Raw genomic sequence first — 18,128 nt, forward strand, 5'->3', positions numbered from 1 at the left:
TTACGGCTGAGCTCGGTGCTGGGTTATGGCTGAGCTCGGTGCTGGGTTACGGCTGAGCTCGGTGCTGGATTATGGCTGGGCTCGGTGCTGGGTTATGGCTGGGCTCGGTGCTGGGTTATGGCGGGGGCGCTGCCGACCTCTCTGGGCCCCATGGCGGGCCCTGCTGAGAGCTCGCGCTCTCAGAACTGAGGATGGGGGGATGGAACATTCTGGGCCGGGTGGCCCTCCCTGTCTCCTGCTCGCTGGAGGGTGATGGGGGCTCGGTCCTCCACGCAGGACAGGACGTGCCTGTGAACCCGAGCCTGCGGCCCCGCCCGGCTCCAGCATCGCGCTTCCGGCTCTCCGCCCACACTTCCCACCGGCGCTTCCGGCTCTACCATCGCACTTCCGGCGCCCCGCCCCGCCACCCGGAAGGCCCCCGGGACAGACGGTCACTCGCCTCCAGCAGGCCGGCCTCCCAGCCCGCCACACCACGGCCCCGCAGCTCGGCGTGGGGCGCGGCCTCCACTCACGTATTTGCCCGTGGATCACGCGTGGAACCCGGCGCTCACCCGCATGCGCACTGTGCACGGAGCTCGCTCACCCGCATGCGCACTGTGCACGGAGCGCGCGGACCCGCATGCGCACTGTGCACAGAGCTCGCCTGACCCGCATGCGCACTGTGCACGGAGCACGCGGACCCGCATGCGCACTGTGCACGGAGCACGCGGACCCGCATGCGCACTGTGCACGGAGCGCTCACCCGCATGCGCACTGTGCACGGAGCACGCGGACCCGCATGCGCACTGTGCACGGAGCACGCGGACCCGCATGCGCACTGTGCACGGAGCGCGCTCACCCGCATGCGCACTGTGCACGGAGCACGCGGACCCGCATGCGCACTGTGCTCGGAGCGCGCTCACCCGCATGCGCACTGTGCACGGAGCGCGCGGACCCGCATGCGCACTGTGCACGGAGCTCGCTCACCCGCATGCGCACTGTGCACAGAGCTCGCCTGACCCTCATGCGCACTGTGCTCGGAGCGCGCGGGCCCGCATGCGCACTGTGCACGGAGCGCGCAGACCCGCATGCGCACTGTGCACGGAGCGCGCGGACCCGCATGCGCACTGTGCACGGAGCGCGCGGACCCGCATGCGCACTGTGCACGGAGCGCGCGGGCCCGCATGCGCACTGTGCACGGAGCGCGCGGACCCGCATGCGCACTGTGCACGGAGCGCGCGGACCCGCATGCGCACTGCAAAGGCTGCGGACCGGTCATCCCTGCGGAGCCGGCGGCGCCCCGAGCTCTCCTGGACCCGCCGTGTCACCCCGAAACCACCACACCCCGCATCCACCGCCACCCCGCATCCACCACCACCCCACGTCCACCGAAGAGTCTTCTAGAACCTGTCTTCTCCATTTGCTCTTAGCTTTCTCTGAGGCAGAGGGTTGTTATTATTATTGTTATTGTTGCCGTTGTTGTTATTGATAGTATTATTACTATTATTGTGGCAAAACTGAACAGCTATCATGTGTTCCTTTGGCCACCCTGCCGTGGGAACTCGATGCTGATAGAAACGGTGTGTCACCCACGCCCAAAGTTAACAGGGTGTCTGCCCTGTCCGTCTGTCCCGCCGTGGGCAAGGCCATGCTGAGACAGGGCTTAGGGTTTTGACGGCTCTGAACCATTTAATCTCTCTCCCTCTCTCTGTCTCTCTCTCCCTCTCTCTGTCTCTCTCTCTCTCTCTCTCTCTCTCTCTGACCCCCCCCCTCAGCAGTCTGCTTCAAAACAGGAAACCACACCTCTGCCTGCACCAACCATTGTCACAGGCAGAAGCCTTCTGCAATCATGGAGGTCTCGAGTCTCCCCGTGCCTCAGTTTGACCAAATGGGAGCTCCAACCCTGCAGGAAAGCCCACCAGGCCCAACGTCAGCAGGCCTCTTCTCCCTCCCTCCCTCCCTCCTTCCCTCTCTCTCTCTCTCACACACACACAGGACCAAGTAACAACACTTCTCTCCCCCCCACCCCAGCTATCTCCCCAACACCCAGATCAACGCGACCATTCTATGCCCCAATTTCCCCTTCCCCACACAAGCATTCTAGCACTTTCTTTAGCCCTGGATCCTAAGGTCTGCCTGACCGAGGAATGGCTCCTCCAGCCCCGCGGGCGGTGGTCCTAGCCTAGGGTCAATTTTCCTTCTTTTTTTTTTTTACCGACAGTCTAAGTCTCCCTTCCCCGGTCCCCCCCCCGGCCCACCGGGTCCCCCACAATTTCAACTCACATGTGCTGTGCTGCTGCTCCTCGGTCTGCACCCCGTCTGTGGGCTCCGACGTCTCAGATCTGGCCGTTGGAACAGGAAGGAAGTGAGGGGTAAAAAAAAAAAAAAAAATGTCTTCAAGCCTGTGGAAGAGGAAGCTTGCAGGGCGATCTGCAATCCGGTTCCCGCTCGCTGGAGGCCTATCTGGGCGTCCGTCCTCCCCGGCTGCGGTCCTGCCTGCGGGGGGCCCGGTGGCCGTGGACACAGGGTTTGTGTGTCCAGGTGGCCGAGGGAAGGGACCTCGCGCCCGGTGGCTGCCGTACAGGACCAGGCGCTGTGTCTAAAATCACCAGCTTGCCAGGGAGCTCTGGACGCATCCAGGTCCAACTCCACCGGTCACTTCCGTGTCTAGGGGGTCTCACGGCCAGCTCGGTGCTGAGTTCGAACCCATGCCCTGAGGATACGTGGTTGGAGTCCAACGGGTGATTGTTTCAAGAAGTGACTTCATCCACCCACTGTCACTATTGTGTTTTAAATTTGGGTGACAGTGACATCAGTCGGGTCCTGAGCGCACGTCTCTGTGGACCCTGTCCCCCTTTCCCTCGCTCTGTCCCCCAGTGTTTCCCTCCCGTCCCCACCCACCAGTGGTAGAGTTCATTCTCCACCTGGTGTCCAGTGAAGACCACGGCTGCCTTGGTTTCCCCCTCTGTCCCCCCATTTCTGTGTCCCCCTCACCCTCCCAGAGACAGAGAAACCCACCCAGGAGACAAAGAGGAAAGAAAACATAGAAGAAAACATAGACAACATAGAAGAAAAAAGCCCTCTATTTCCATGGATGGGAGTCCATTCGGAGCAGCGTTCATTATTTTATACCATCCGAGGTAGAGAGGCCGGGCGCCTTTGTGTTCCTAACAATATCGGCGGGTTTTTCCCCCCATTTTTCGTGGTGTGTGTGTGTGTGTGTGTGTTACTATTTTTCTTTCAGCTAAAAACCCCTGCCTTGGTATCCAACCCAGGGGCCCCGGGCGGCCAACCGAGTCAGACAACTTGATGAATTCACGGTCTTCTAACCCAGCCGTGGGCCTTGGCTTCCCAGGCGCTGGCGTTGACCGCGGCCCACGCTGGAGGAGCCGTCTGGAGAGGTCTCTCTGGGAGCAAAGACCCCCCAGAAGACACGAGATTTGACGGCTCTGAGTCCCGGGGAGCCGCACGCATCCCACAGGCAGCTCTCAGCCAGAGATAGCCCTGGCATGTGGCCCTGGGCTCAGGACCGAGGCGATGTTCTGCTTGGCCTGCAGGTATTCTGGTGACTTCCATGGTAACAATCCTATCCCTAGCTACATGGGACCCAAGGGAGAAATACCAAGGACCCCAGACAGAAAACACCAAAAGGAAAACAGCCGGGCAGGGCGGTGCACACCTGTAATCCCAGCCCCAGGAGACAGACAGGGGACACAGATTTGAAACTAGCTCCCTTTATCCCCCCCCAGATAGCTGAGCATCTGTGGCTGATGCTTGTTATCTTAGCTACCCAGAAGGCTGAAATCCAGAAGCTCTCTCTCTCTCTCTCTCTCTCTCTCAATTTTGTCAGTCATGGGGCTTGAACTCAGGGCCTGGGCACTGTCTCTTCAGTTCAAGGTGCTGGTGCTGGCGCTCTACCACTGGAGCCACAGCGCCACTTCCAGTTTTCTGGTGGTTCATTGGAGATCAGAGTCCCACGGACTTTCCTGCCCCGGGCTGGCTTTGAACCTCGATCCTCAGATCTCAGCCTCCTGGGTAGCTGGGATGACAGGTGTGAGCCACCGGCGCCAGGCTCAGAATACATTTCTTAAGAAACTGGGGGTCATTCAGTCATAAAAACACTACCAGAGACAAAACCCCTGGCCGGCTGGGCACGCTATATTGGTTGCTTGGGAAATGGCTCTAATTTTGGCAAAGATCCTGAGAGAGCATCTAAGCTGCTCTTGAGCCGTGGGGCTGCTCCTTCCTGTAATCTGCTTGGGGCTGCAGGCTAAGAGTCTTTGCCGGGCTCTGAGGGCTAAATTGACATCCTTTCTCGGTAATCTCTGCAGAGCACCATCCTCTGACAAGCGGTGCTTTGTGGGGGGGGCACCCTGTAATAATCTCAGGGCCCCGAAGCAGCTGGGAAGGTAGATCTGCTTGGTGGTAGCATGGGGAAAGGTGGAGGAGGGTCCCGCATCTGGATTCCGCTCTCCCACATCTGGTCCCGCGTCTCATACCTCAACCCTGACCTTCACCAGCTATCCTGAACAAATCACTCTGTTTCTCTAGGATGAACTTGCCCAGCCCGGTGCCGGTGGCTCACGCCTGTCATTCCAGCTCCTGGGGAGACTGAGATCTGAGGATCAGGGTTCAAAGCCAGCCCATGCAGGAAAATCCATAAGACTCTTGTTTTCTGTTGGTGGTGGTGGTGGTAGTCGTGGGTCTTGAACTCAGGGCCTGGGCGCTGTCCCTGAGCTCTTTCCCTCAAGGCTGGCGCTCTACCATGTGAGCCACAGCGCCACTTCTGGTTTTCTGGTGGTTCCTTGGAGATCAGAGTCTCACGGACTTTCCTGCCCAGGCTGGCCTTGAACCACGATCCTCAGATCTCAGCCTCCTGAGTAGCTGGGGTAACAGGTGTGAGCCACCAGCACCCGGCTCCATGAGACTCATCTCCAGTGAACCCCCCAAAAGAGCCAGAAGTGGCGCTGTGGCTCAAGTGGTAGAGCGCCAGCCTTGAGCACAAGAGCTCAGGGACAGCGCCCAGGCCCCGAGTTCAAGCCCCAGGACTGACATAAAAGAATAAACACAAAAAAACAGAATCATGTCAGGTAATATACAGATTGATGCACGCACCCCCATGAACACAGCCTGGAACTTAACATCTTGCGCTCTTAGCTCAGGGAAAGAGAAGGAGGGAGTCAGCCACATGCCCGGGCACGTGCTGGTACACTCTTGCCACACACCCGTGTGTGTGTGTGTGTGTGTGATTGCACACACGTATGTGTGCATCAAAAGAGGGAGGAGTCAGGGGGCGGAGGAAGCAAGGATGGAATGGAGGTCAGATCGCACATGGCTGATGAAGACTACAGCACTGTGCGGCGGCGGGCCCGGGGTCCCTAAGAGCATCAAACCATCAGAAAGCCCCAAGCCTGTCCCCAGCATCCTCACCTCACCCGTCCCCCTCCTGCTTCTGGGCTGGGGGGGAAGTTTTGAGTAATCGGCTGAGATTAAAAGCTTACCCCCTGCACCCCCTAACGTGCCGATTCACCCCAGGATTAGAGCCAAGGCCTGGGAAGCAGGACCTCGCGAGTCTCATTCCTTCCTTCGCAGGGGCCCGCGTCAGCATGAGCGACAAGGCGTCTCTGGCCCCTCCGGCGCCCACCCCGGGGCCCACCACCCCTCGCAGGGGGCCCCCCAAATTCAAGCAGAGGCAGACCCGCCAGTTCAAGAGCAAGCCCCCGAAGAAAGGGGTCAAAGGGTAAGGGCCTCCTCCTCGCCCTCCCCGTTGGTGGTCAGACTTCACGCCTTCCGGTCACCTTGGGCCCCCGGCCTTCCCAGCTTGGCCTGGCCTCTGTCTCTGGTCCTCTAGGCGCCAGCCTCCCGAGCGGCAGGGATGGCAGGCCTGGGCTAACTGGTGTCTGGATTTGGGGGGAGGGAGGGCTAGACTTTCTAGGAACACCCTAACTCTTACCTGAGGGACATTTTTTTTCCTTTGTAAATCCATAGATTTGGAGATGACATTCCGGGAATGGAGGGCCTGGGAACAGGTAAGACTCCCCCCCTGCTCCCCCCGCACACCCCAACCCATCCCCATCTACGTGAACCTCTGGGGTTCCATGCAGGTAGACACTCAGGCTGCCAGGGCCAGCGGAAAGGAGAGAGAATTCCAGAAAAGGACTGGGTGCTGAATTTACCCCTCTAAGTGCGTGCTCAGATGCTAACTACCCCCCCCAAAAAAATGAGGGTAGACCCACAGTTTCATGACTCGTGTTGTTTAACAGCTTGGCTTTTTTTGGGGGGGGTCAGTCCTGGGTCTTGAACTCAGGGCCTGGGCGCCATCCCTGAGCTCTTCCACTCAAGGCTGGCGCTCTACCACTTGAACCACAGCGCCACTTGCGGTTTGCTGGTGGTTCCTTGGAGATCAGAGTCTCACGGACTTTCCTGCCCCGGCTGGCTTTGAACCACGATCCTCCGATCTCAGCCTCCTGAGTAGCTAGGATGACAGGCGTGAGCCCCTTCCACCCGCCCAATAAAGATTCTCAGAAGTTTCTAGACCATCTTCCCTTTTGAATTAAGAGCTGTTAAGACCCAGAGAGACTCAAGTGGCTGGAGGGAGACCTTCCAGAAAGTCTAGCAGCCATTTTCTCCTCGGACAACCCAGGACCCCAACCCCCACACTAAACACCCCCTCCTCCCCCCCCCCCCCCACCGGCTAGGTCATTCTTATTCATCACAAAACACCTACGATGGTTGTGTGGTCCAAGTTAAGACTGTTTCTTCAGAAAGCCTTAGGTTGGCAGGACAAAAAAATTCAACAGAAGGTTCTAGAGACTTCCTACAAACCACCCCTTCTCCCCCCCCCCCCCCCCCCCCCCGCAGCGCTCAGAACGCATCTGCTTCCGGAGCAACCCCCCCCCACACACCTGCCCCTACACACACACCCTGAGCCCTGACCACCACAGATCTTACCACACCTTCGTGTTTGTCTTTTCTAGAAGGTTGTGGTATTCAGATCGCACTCACACAGGTGGGGTTTTTGCATGATGGCTTCTTTCTTCCCTTTGCCAGCCATCCGAGCCACAGCGGCTGAAACTTTCCCAAGCTGTAGAGTATTCCGTTGTATAAACAACACCAACAGCAACAATAATAATAGCAGGTCACAGTCTGTGGTGGGAATGGCACACAGTTCATCCCGTGGATGTTGGAGAGCTTGGTTCTTTTCCAAGCTCTGGTACGATCGGGTACAGCTGGCCAGGGGCATTCGCGTGCTGGTGTGTGTGTGTGTGTGTGCGCGCGCGTACACACGCACGTGCACACGTACGTTTTAGATTTCTCCTGTGCACTCGACCAGTGGCCCCCCTGACTGCAATCCGTGTCTCTTTACCGAGTTTGGTTTTCATAGTCAACTACTACGCACCCCCACCCCTACCACCAACCTACCACGGCCCCAGGATTTCAGGTAGAGTTTTCCAAGCACTCCTGGACGGACTGGTGATATCCGGGTACTCAAAGAGGGGGAAAAGGTCTGGGATCTCAGTCCCAGTTCCCTTTAGATGGTTGTAATTTTCCACGAGCTGTTTAGTCCCTCTGGAGCTACAGAATAATCACATTTTATCTGAGATGGGGGCTGGGGCCTGCTGATACCTGGACATCTCTTTTCCCTAAATGTAACAGAGCCGGGCGCCATGGCTCACGCCTGGCATCCCAGCTATTCAGGAGGCTGAGATCTGAGGATTGCAAGTTTGAGGCCAGCCCGGGCAGGAAAGTCCATGAGACTCTGATCTCCAATGAACCACCAGAAGACCAGAACTGGAGCCGTGGCTCAAGTGGTAGAGCGCCAGCTTTGAGTGAAAGAGCTCAGGGACAGCGCCCTGGCCCTGAGTTCAAGACCCAAGATGGGCAAAAGAAAAAAAAATCAGCAGAAGTCTCTGGAGGAGGAGTCTGTCCTGGGCTACACAAATGTGCTACAGCACCTCCCAGGTTTGGGGTGGGGGTGGGGGGCGGAGAGAGGTGTCTCAGTCTAAATCAGGAAGTCTTTGCTTATTTATTTATTCATTTATTATTTATTGAGTCAGTCCTGGGACTTGAACTCAGGGCTGGGCGCTGTCCCTGAGCTCTTTCACTCAAGGCTGGTGCTCTACCACGTGAGCCACAGCGCCACTTCTGGTTTTCTGGTGGTTCATGGGAGATCAGAGTCTCACGGACTTTCCTGCCCAGGCTGGCTTTGAACCACAATCTTCATATCTCAGCTTCCTGGGTAGCTGGGATGGCAGGCGTGAGCACTGGTGCCTGGCCAGGGAATCTTTTAGGCAGAAGCAATTGACACAGCGTCTCTCTCTCTCTCTCTCCCTCCCTCTCTTCCTCCCTCCCTCTCTCTCTTCCTCTTTCTCCCCCCCCCCCCAGACATCACCGTGATCTGTCCCTGGGAAGCCTTCAGCCACCTAGAGTTGCACGAGCTCGCTCAGTTCGGGATCATCTAAGCCCTGGGGAACCCTGAGACCTTCCAGAACTTTCTGGCACTTTCCAGGCATCTGCCAGATGTTTGGATTGTACGGTCTGAATGCACGTCCTTTGTCTGATGTGGCCCTTGTCTGTCCGTCCGTCCCCAGGGAGAATTCCTTTAGTGTCAGAATCTCTGTCTCAGGGAATAAACACCCAGTGGGCCATCAAACCTCTCTCTTCCCTGTCAGCGGGCGGGAAGCCATAATACAGGAGTATCCTCTTCATCTGTCTGCGCCTCAGTTCTTCAGATCCCTCCCTGCAAAGGCATTCGCTGTGATTGACCTATTTTATATTTCTTTCTTTGTGCCAGTCCCGGGGCTTGAACTCAGGGCCTGGGTGCTGTCTCTGAACTTCTGTGCTCAAGGCTGGTGCTCTACCACTTGAGCCACAGCTCCACTTATTTTTTTAAGAGTCTCATGGACTTTCCTACCTGGAGATCCTCAGATCTCAGCCTCCTGAGGAGCTGGGATGACAGGCGTGAGCACCAGCGCCCGGCTGGCCTTAGACGTTTAGGGTAACACTTTCTTCCCCTTCCCATTTCATAAGGGAAGTTGCAGTGCTGCAGGAGAGACCTGGTTCTGAGAATCAGATGAACAGCTGGGCCTGGTACTTAGAAAAGAGCGCAGAAGTGAGAGTCAAGTCATAATACAGCTGGGCCAGTAGGTAAACCACACACTCTTGAGTCTAAATTGTTTTGGAGTGGGTTTATATCAAGGGCTTGGGGCTGGAGGCCTGGTTCGGGAGGTCGAACACCAGCCAATGAACAAGAGCATCAGATACCAGAGAGCTGTAATTATTTCGGTGTATATTACTGTACCTGTTGGTGTGTGTGCGGCTATGATCAATCCCCTTTAAACCATCCATTGAGCCGGGCGCTGGTGCTCACGCCTGCCATCCCAGCTACTCAGACTCTGATCTCCAATGAACCACCAGAAAGCTGGAAGTGGAGCCGTGGCTCAACATGGTAGAGCGCCAGCCTTGAGCACAAAAGTTCAGGGATGACATTCAGGCCCTGGGTTCAAGTCCCAGAACTGGCACAAAACCAAACAAACAGATATCAACTGGGAAACGCTTCCATGCGCTCCCATTCAGTCAGAGGTGCCCAGGGAGGGTGGGCGGGCACTGGAGACACACTGAGGATTTGCTTCATGCAAACCTCAAAGGTTGTGCCATTTTGTGGGTTCCGAGCAACCTTCCCCGCCAGTACTCTCCTGGCGATTGAGCCATTCAGACGCTGCCCCCACCCGAACGCCACTGACCGTGGTTCACCTCACGTTTGCAATCTGTGGTTTAAAAAAAAAATGGACCAAATTCTCTGGGATGAGGGTGGAGGGCGGTGCAGGGAGAGAGGAAAGAGGAAAAGAAAGGAAAATGGGTGGAGAGGAGCAAGGGATTGAGTTCTCTCTCCTGATTGGTCACATCTACTAAATACTCTCTCCTGATTGGTTACATCCTTCAAGTTCTCTCCCCTGGTTGGTCACAAGTTCTCTCTCCTGATTGGTCATGACCTTCAAATTCTCTCTCCTGAATGGTCAAGTACGTTAAGTTCTCTCTCCTTGATTGGTCGAGGCCTTCAAGTTCTTACTCCTGATTGGTCAAGCCCTTTAAATTCTCTCTCCTGATTGGTGATGTGCTTCAAATTCTCTCTCCTGATTGGTCAAGTCCCTCTCCTGATTGGTGATGTGCTTCAAATTCTCTCTCCTGAATGGTCAAGTACGTTAAGTTCTCTCTCCTTGATTGGTCGAGGCCTTCAAGTTCTTACTCCTGATTGGTCAAGCCCTTTAAATTCTCTCTCCTGATTGGTGATGTGCTTCAAATTCTCTCTCCTGATTGGTCAAGTCCCTCTCCTGATTGGTGATGTGCTTCAAATTCTCTCTCCTGATTGGCCAAGTCTCTCCTGATTGGTGATGTGCTTCAAATTCTCTCTCCTGATTGGCCAAGTCTCTCTCCTGATTGGTGATGTGCTTCAAATTCTCTCTCCTGGTTGGTCAAGTCCTTTAAATTCTTCTCCTGATTGGTGATGTGCTTCAAATTCTCTCTCCTGATTGGTCAAGTCCCTCTCCTGATTGGTGATGTGCTTCAAATTCTCTCTCCTGATTGGTCAAGTCCTTCAAGTTCTCTCTCCTGATTGGTCAAGTCTTGCCTTGACCAATAAACCAGTCTGCAGTTCTGGATAAAGCTGGGGGCAGCCTTGGCCTCCTCGCAGGTTGTCTGCATTCAAAGCCAAAGTGAACCCCGGGTTCGGCAGCGCCGCGGCGGTCAGCTCTGCCCCTGCGAGGGTCTTCCTCAACACGCAGGAGAATCAGGACGCTGGCCCGCAGGACAGTGGGGTTTTATTTGTAAGACTTCTTTGCTGCAAGCTGTATGTTTCATTATTAGACACGGCTGACCGCACCACCGTTGGCAAGAAAATTAGGAAGTCCCCACAAAAGAAAAATAAGAAGCAAGAAGAGGAAGTGCGGTGAGCAGGGAGGCCCAGGGGGGCTGGGCCTGGGCCTCAGGCAGGAAGTCCTACTTGTAATCACACCACCATTGGGCTGCTGCTGTTCTGGTAGCCGCAGCCGTGGAATGCGGATGCCTTCCGTGCCCACGCGGCCCGTGGTCAGCTCCCCACACCTGTGGGCAGCGAGGGCTCCGCTCCCCTCCCGGTGGGAGAGACCCTGGGCACTTTGCTTAACCATGGTTTCTCTAAACACAAAGCTGTGTGTGTGTGTGTGTGTGTGTGTGTGCACGTGCACGCACACTCCAGTCCTGGGATTTGAACTCAGGGCCTGGGCACTGTCCCTTAGCCTTTTCACTCAAATGTGGCACTCTACCACTTGAGCCACAGCTTCAGTTCTGGCTTTTTTTTGGGGGGGGGGTTCATTGCAGTTAAGAGTTTCCTGGAAGCCAAGCTCTGGTGGCTCCCGCCTGTCATCCCAGCTACTCAGGAGGCTGAGATCTGAGGATCACGGTTCAAAGCCAGCCTGGGCGGGAAAGTCTATGAGACTCTGATCTCCAATGAACCACCACAAAACTAGACGTGACGCTGTGGTTCAAGTGGTAGAGCACCCACCTTGAGCTGAATTGCTCAGGGACAGCGCCCAGGCTCTGAGTTCAAGCCCCACAACTAACAAACAAACAAACAAAAGAGTCTCATGGATTTTCCTGCCGGGGCTGGCTCAGAACCGCGATCCTCAGATCTCAGCCTCCTGAGTGGCTGGGATGCCAGGCTCACGCCAGGCCACGTAGGCCCGACGTCATTAGTTTGTTAGTGGAGGCCAGAGCCAGCAGAGCCTGCTCTCCCAGCATTCCTCGGGGCACTCCTGAAGTTTCTCCGAGAACCCTTTCCGCAAGACCTGAGAACTCCCGCGGCGGCTGGAGCCCTCAAAGCCTCAGGGTTAGGCTGCCATCTTGTGGGTGTTGGTTCTCATGGCCTCGGGGCTGAGTCCTGCCTGGCCGCTTTTCTTTTTTTGTTTTGCACAGGCTAGCCTCGCAGGGGTGATCCTCCAGCCTGGGCCTCCCCAGGCCTGGGAGTCAAGGTGAGCATCACCACGCCGGAGATCATGCTGTCCTCTTTAAACGGACAAGGGAAAACTGAGGCCCGACACTGGTGCGCACTCCTGTCATCCCAGCGACTCAGGAGGCTGAGAGCTGAGGATCACGGTTCAAAGCCAGCCTGGGCAGGAAAGTCCATGAGACTCTGATCTCCAATAAATCAACAGAAAACCAGAAATGGTGCTGTGGCTCATGTGGTAGAGCACCAGCCTTGAGCTGAAGAGCTCAGGGACAGCGCCCAGGCCCTGAGTTCAAGACCCATCACACACACACACACACACACACACACACACGCACCTAGACTTGACAGTCCACGCACACATCTGTTCACGCGTTAGGACTTCTCTCAGCCGCTGCCTGGCCCTTCCCCGTGTCCGTCCACCCGGCCTTTCCTCTGACTCAGAAAGCTGCGGCCCCCACCGGCATCGCCTTTGGTTCTGGACTTGGGTGGATGTTCTGTCTCTTGCGAGCCGCTGGGGGAGGCTGGGGAGGGACTGGGGGTTACAAAGCTTCCCCGGCCCAGGCTGGCGCTGGCGCCCGGGACTCGGAGCTGCGCTAGAGCCCAGCCCCGCGCCGCCTCCACAGCGCCTCCCAGTGGGGAAGGGGCCGCGTTACCAGTCTCCAGAAGGGATTTGTCTGTCTGCCAATCAGTCTATCTATCTTTCTACCTACTCTATCTATCTATCTATCTATCTATCTATCTATCTATCTATCTATCTATCTATCTATCTATCTATCTACCTATCTATCTATCTATCTATCTATCTATCTGCCTGCCTGTCTGTCCGTCTGTCTGTCTCTATCTACCTACCTACCTCTCTATCTATCTATCTATCTATCTATCTATCTACCTATCTATCTATCTATCTATCTATCTATCTATCTATCTATCTATCTATCTATCTATCTATCTGCCTGCCTGTCTGTCCGTCTGTCTGTCTCTATCTACCTACCTACCTCTCTACCTCTCTATCTATCCATCCATCTACCTACCTCTCTCTCTATCTCTCTATCTGTCTGTCTGTCTGTCTGTCTGTCTACCTACCCATCCATTTACCTGCCTCTTTATCTATCTATCCATCCATCTACCTACCTACCCATCCATTTGCCTATCTATCTATCTATCTATCTACATATCTATCTATCTACCTATCATCTATCTTTCTATCTCTCTCTCTACCTATCTATCCATCTACCTACTTACCTACCCATCTATCTATCTATCTATCTATCTACCTATCTATCTATCTATCTTTGTATCTATCTATCTACCTATATTTGTATCTATCTATTCATCTACCTATCCATCTACCTACCTATGTATCTATCTATCTATCTACCTACCTACCTACCTATCTACATATTTAATTATATATATTTATATTATAATTCATATATTTATACATGTTACACGTATGTATTTCAGTGTTGAGTAGGAACAGGAATATGAGAGGACATTTTCCATCCCTCTGGAAATACGTTATTACGTGTCCACAGCATTCTTCAGAGAAAGTATTTATCACCTGCAATTGCTCAACAGACCTTAACTTAGGAAGGAAAGAAGGAAAGCAAGAAGGGAGGGAGGAAGGAAGGAACATACGAAGGAAGGGAGGGAGGAAGGAAGACAGGAAAGAAGGGAGAGAAGGAAGGAGGAAGGAAAGAAAACATGAAGGGAAACAGGAAGGAAGGAAGACAGAAGAGAAGGAAGGGAGGGGGAAGGAGGGAAGGAAGGCAGATAGAAGGGAGGAAGGAAGGTTAAGAGAGAAGAGCAACAGGGAAGAAGGGAAGGAGGGAGAGAGAGGAAGGAAGACAGGAAGGAAAGATAAAAGGAGAACAGAGAGCAAAGGAAGAAGGGAAAATATTAACTCTAAATAACATTATTCACGTACAGTCAGTCTAGCAATGGCCTAAACACAGCAACTCGGTGGTGGTTATGGTGCGTGTGTGGCGCGGTTTGTGCAGCGTTGTGCCCGGCTCACGTGCATGCCTTTCCTTCCGCCAATACCATCCTCGAACACGCGCACAGCGGGCCAGCTCAGCCAACCAGACCGTCATTATTATTTAAATGCATTTAAACCCTGGAGGCCGTGCAGCCCTGGCTGGAGGTGTGGCTCAGGTGGTAGAGCACCAGCCACGAGCTGAGAAGCGGAGAGACCACACAGGGCCAGGGGTTCGAGTCCTGGGTTCTGACCAGACAGGCACAAGTGGCCAGCGTTGGGGAGAGCTAGCCCTCCGCCGTGTGGAGGGCTTTTTCTAGAAGCTTCTCTCGGTGAAGCTAGCTAAGCATCCAGGGTCCAACTCAGAGCAGTGGCTAAATCACTAGCATGGAGGGGAAATTCTTGTCAGGGCGTGTGTCTGTCTCTCCATCCATCTACGAACACATGGCCTGCCTACCAAGCTTTAAATGCAATGGCTGTGGTTAAGTTTGTGTCTATAGGAAAAGCAGATCTGAAACCTTCTGCTTAAATTATTTACGTATTTCTTTGTCAGTCCCGGGTCTTGAACTCAGGTCCCGTCCCTGAGCTTCTTTTTTTGGCTCAAGGCTGGCGCTCTACCACTTGAGCCGCAGCACCACTTCCGGCTTTTTCTGTGTGTGTGGTGCTGAGGAATCGAACCCAGGGCTTCCTGCATGCGAGGTGAGCACTTTACCACCGAGCCACCTGCCCAGCCTCCCTGCCTCCTCCTCCCCCAGCTCCAGCCACGCCACAGGGTCGGGTCCACGCGTGCACCGAGCAGCTAAGGACTCACGCGTGGCCACGAAGCCATTCTGAGCTTGCTGTCCTGCAGACGGTTGGTAGCGATTTCCAGTCGGCTCCATCACAATGGAGGCGGGGTGGGAAGGAGACGGAAGATTGGAGAAGGAATAAGAGCACCGTGGACGGCCTCTCCCTCAGCCTCTCCCCCTCCCTGCGGCCTCTCCCAGGCTGCCAGAACACAGGACAAAGTGTGCGGCCTTTGGCCAGAAGATGATTTCAGGACACATTTTCCCAGCCCTACCGGACACTTTCTCATGGGAAATACTTGGCTCACAGATGTTTTTCTTCTTTGCCTAGACATCTGGATATTTGTGTGTTTGTGTGTGTGTGTGGTGGGGGGGGAGTTGTGGGTCTTGAACTCAGGGCCTGGGTGCTGTCCCTCAGCTCTTTCACTCAAGGCTGGCGCTCTACCACTTGAGCCACAGCGCCACCTCGGGTTTTCTGGTGGTTCCTTGGAGATCAGAGTCTCACGGACTTTCCTTACTCGGGCTAGCTTTGAACCATGATCCTCTAGATCTCAGCCTCCTGCGTGGCTGGGGTGACAGGCGTGAGCCATGGGCCCCCATCCATAACCTCCTGACTCTCTATCCGAGACTCTCTTGAGGAGACCCCGCTGCCTGTCTTTGGTTTTCTTTCTTCTTTTCCTGTAGAATGGGCGAGAATTCAACCTCCCGTCCAGGAAAAGGAAATGGACTCCAAGCCAGGACTTTGTCTTCCTGTCTAGAAAAGGTTCACCGAAAGCTTCGTGCGAAGAGCCGTCGGCACAAACCCTGGGCTGAAACGAATCCACCTGTAGTTACGCTTGCCCGCAGGAAGGGTTTTCTTTGTGTTTTATTTTACTTCAGATGAACACCAGCGCGCAAAGCTTGTTTTTCAAAAGTTCTCATTCCTGCAAAAGGCGCGTGTGTGCTTTGCTTTGCTCTATCCAAATCTAAGTCCGTTCCTCCACCCTGTACCTCCCAGTGAGTACAGATTACAGGCATGTGCCACTGTACCCAGCCCCAGACTCTTGATAAACGGTGTCAAGGTCTCAGACAGGATGAAAAACCACGCATGCAGCTGGGCACCGGTGGCTCCCGCCTGTCATCCCAGCTACTCAGGAGGCTGAGATCTGAGGATCGTGGATGGAGGCCAGCCCTGGCAAGGAAGTCTTCTATTAACTTCCCTCACCCCCTTCAAAAAAAAAGGCCAAAAATGGAACCAGAAATGGTTCAAGTGGTAGAGCGCCAGGGCTTGAAGCCCAAAAGCTCAGGGACAGTGCCGGGCCCTGAGTTCTCAAACCCCAGGACCAGTACCAAAAAGCACACAAACAAACAAACAAACCGAAACGGTGCTGGAGAACATTAGGTGTCAGCAGGTTCGCGGTGAGACTGCTACCCACGTTTGCTTTTGTTCAGCCGGGCCTCACGGCTAAGTCAGGATGTGAATTAGAAAGCCCAGCCCCAGAGCAGCCCGGGGTCAGGGACTACAGCCTGAACTTTGGTTCTCACCCCTCTGTGAGATGGGGTTGTCCAGGCTGAGAGGCTCCAAGCCGACGCGGATGAAGGATTTTTGTTCTAGGATGAAGGGTTTTTGTTGGCTTCTCGCCCTGGCGTCCGGGCAAAAAGCAAAGAGGGCTGTGAGCTCGAGGCCACAGGGCAGTTCCAGCCGCTCCAGGCCTAGAATGAGCATTTTCGGCCTCATAAAAGCTCAGAAAAAAATTCACCTAGATATCAGGTAATCTGGAACAGCGAATAATCACGATCTCTCTTCTCTTTGCTTTTCCACGCCAAGCTGAGTGGGACAGAGGCGGGGAACCATCTTTCTCAAAGCTTGTTTTGCTTTGTATTTTTTTTTTTTTTTTGCCTATTGAGGCCTGAGATTGGCAACCAAACAAAGGAACAAATGAAAACACTGTGTCTGAAAACCCCCAGGCCCTGGGCAGCTCCAAAAGAGAAAGATGATGTTGCGGCTCAGTTCAAGTTCAAAGGAAAGATTTAGAATGGATTTGCTCGGCGCTAGTACAAAATAATTCCATGTGTTTGCCCTGTGGAGTCTGGCTGTTCTGTACCTGGCCAGGTGGAAAACACACACTCACACACACACACACTCACACACACTCACACACACACACACACACTCACACACACGAACCCAAGCTTTGTTTTGCTCAAGGCTGGTGCTCTACCTCTTGAACCACAGCGCCACTTCTGGTTTTCTGGTGATCAGAGTCTCATGGACTTTGCTGCCCGGGCAGGCTTTGAACCGCGATCCTCAGCTCTCAGCCTCCTGAGCGGCTGGGATGCCAGGCGTGAGCGCCGGCGCCGGCTCACTGCGGTGGCATTGGAAGCGGGGCGGGCAGTGCCGGGGCAGCCCCGCCCTGCTCCTCACTCACGGCTAGGGTTCCGGTGTTTTCTCTGTCACTTATAATCAACTGCAGAGCTGTTATTAGTGTTGTTTCATTCCTGATCACTGTAAATGGGACGACTTCAACAACAACACTGGCTTAGCAATGAGAAAGAGACAGAGATAGAGACAGAAAGACAGACAGACAGACAGACAGAGACAGAGAGACAGAGACAGAAAGAGACAGACAGAGAGACAGAAAGACAGAGAGAGACAGAAAGACAGACAGACAGAGAGAAAGACAGAGACAGAGACAGACAGACAGAGACAGACAGACAGAGATAGAGACAGAAAGACAGACAGACAGAGAGACAGAGACAGAGAGACAGAAAGACAGACACAGAAAGACAGAGAGACAGAGATAGAGACAGAAAGACAGACAGAGAGACAGAAAGACAGACAGAGAGACAGAAAGACAGAGAGACAGAGATAGAGACAGAAAGACAGACAGAAAGACAGAGAGACAGAGATAGAGACAGAAAGACAGAGACAGAAAGACAGAGAGACAGAGATAGAGACAGAAAAACAGACAGAGAGACAGAAAGACAGAGAGACAGAAAGACAGAGATAGAGAGACAGAGAGACAGAAAGAGAGACAGACAGACAGAGACAGAGACAGAGAAAGAAACAGAGAGACAGAGACAGAGAGGAGAGAGAGAAAGAGGGAGAGAGAGTAGAAGAGAGGAAAGGGGAGAGAAGAGAGGAGAGAAGAGAGGGGGAGTGGAAGAGAGAAGACAAAGGAGAAGAGGAGAGAGACAGAGAGGAGGACAGACAGACAGAGGCAGAGAGAGAGACAGAAGCGAGAGGAGGAGTGGGTGGGTGGGGGAGGGGCCACCAGCCCAGCTGCTCCTTTCTGAATCCAGACGTGATGCGATGGATTGGGGGGGGGGCATCCCGCCACCCCAAAGCTGGGCACCATGCTTCCCGCCACCCCAAAGCTGGGCACCATGCTTCCCGCCACCCCAAAGCTGGGCACCATGCTTCCCG

At 54.5% G+C, this 18,128-nt stretch overlaps 2 protein-coding genes across 2 annotated transcripts in view; one reads left to right on the plus strand and one right to left on the minus strand.

The window, feature by feature from the left end:
• Positions 1-3,130, minus strand: part of Arhgdib (Rho GDP dissociation inhibitor (GDI) beta) — a 14,332-nt gene extending 11,202 nt beyond the window's left edge. The window contains exons 1-2 of the mRNA XM_013025107.1: positions 3,112-3,130; positions 2,263-2,321 (exon numbers count right to left, since the gene is read on the minus strand). The gene's annotated coding sequence lies outside the window, so the exon portion shown is untranslated. The remainder of the gene's footprint in view (positions 1-2,262; positions 2,322-3,111) is intronic.
• Positions 3,131-3,267: 137 nt separating this feature from the next.
• Pde6h (phosphodiesterase 6H, cGMP-specific, cone, gamma) lies at positions 3,268-8,687 on the plus strand. The gene is made up of 4 exons (XM_013025108.1): positions 3,268-3,536; positions 5,572-5,719; positions 5,968-6,008; positions 8,365-8,687. Exons 2-4 carry the CDS (start codon positions 5,586-5,588, stop codon positions 8,439-8,441), a joined length of 252 nt encoding a protein of 83 aa, XP_012880562.1. The 5' UTR covers positions 3,268-3,536; positions 5,572-5,585; the 3' UTR covers positions 8,442-8,687.
• The last annotated feature ends 9,441 nt before the right edge of the window (positions 8,688-18,128 follow it).

Source organism: Dipodomys ordii, unplaced genomic scaffold (genome assembly GCF_000151885.1).
Source record: "Dipodomys ordii isolate 6190 unplaced genomic scaffold, Dord_2.0 Scaffold81, whole genome shotgun sequence".
Taxonomy (NCBI): domain Eukaryota; kingdom Metazoa; phylum Chordata; class Mammalia; order Rodentia; family Heteromyidae; genus Dipodomys; species Dipodomys ordii.

Excerpts from the sequence above, each read along its gene's own strand:
- Pde6h (XM_013025108.1), top strand. The coding sequence starts at position 5,586 with ATGAGCGACAAGGCGTCTCTGGCCCCTCCGGCGCCCACCCCGGGGCCC. Across the intron at positions 5,720-5,967 it reads CCGAAGAAAGGGGTCAAAGG|ATTTGGAGATGACATTCCGG; the intron begins GTAAGGGCCTCC and ends GTAAATCCATAG. Across the intron at positions 6,009-8,364 it reads AATGGAGGGCCTGGGAACAG|ACATCACCGTGATCTGTCCC; the intron begins GTAAGACTCCCC and ends CCCCCCCCCCAG.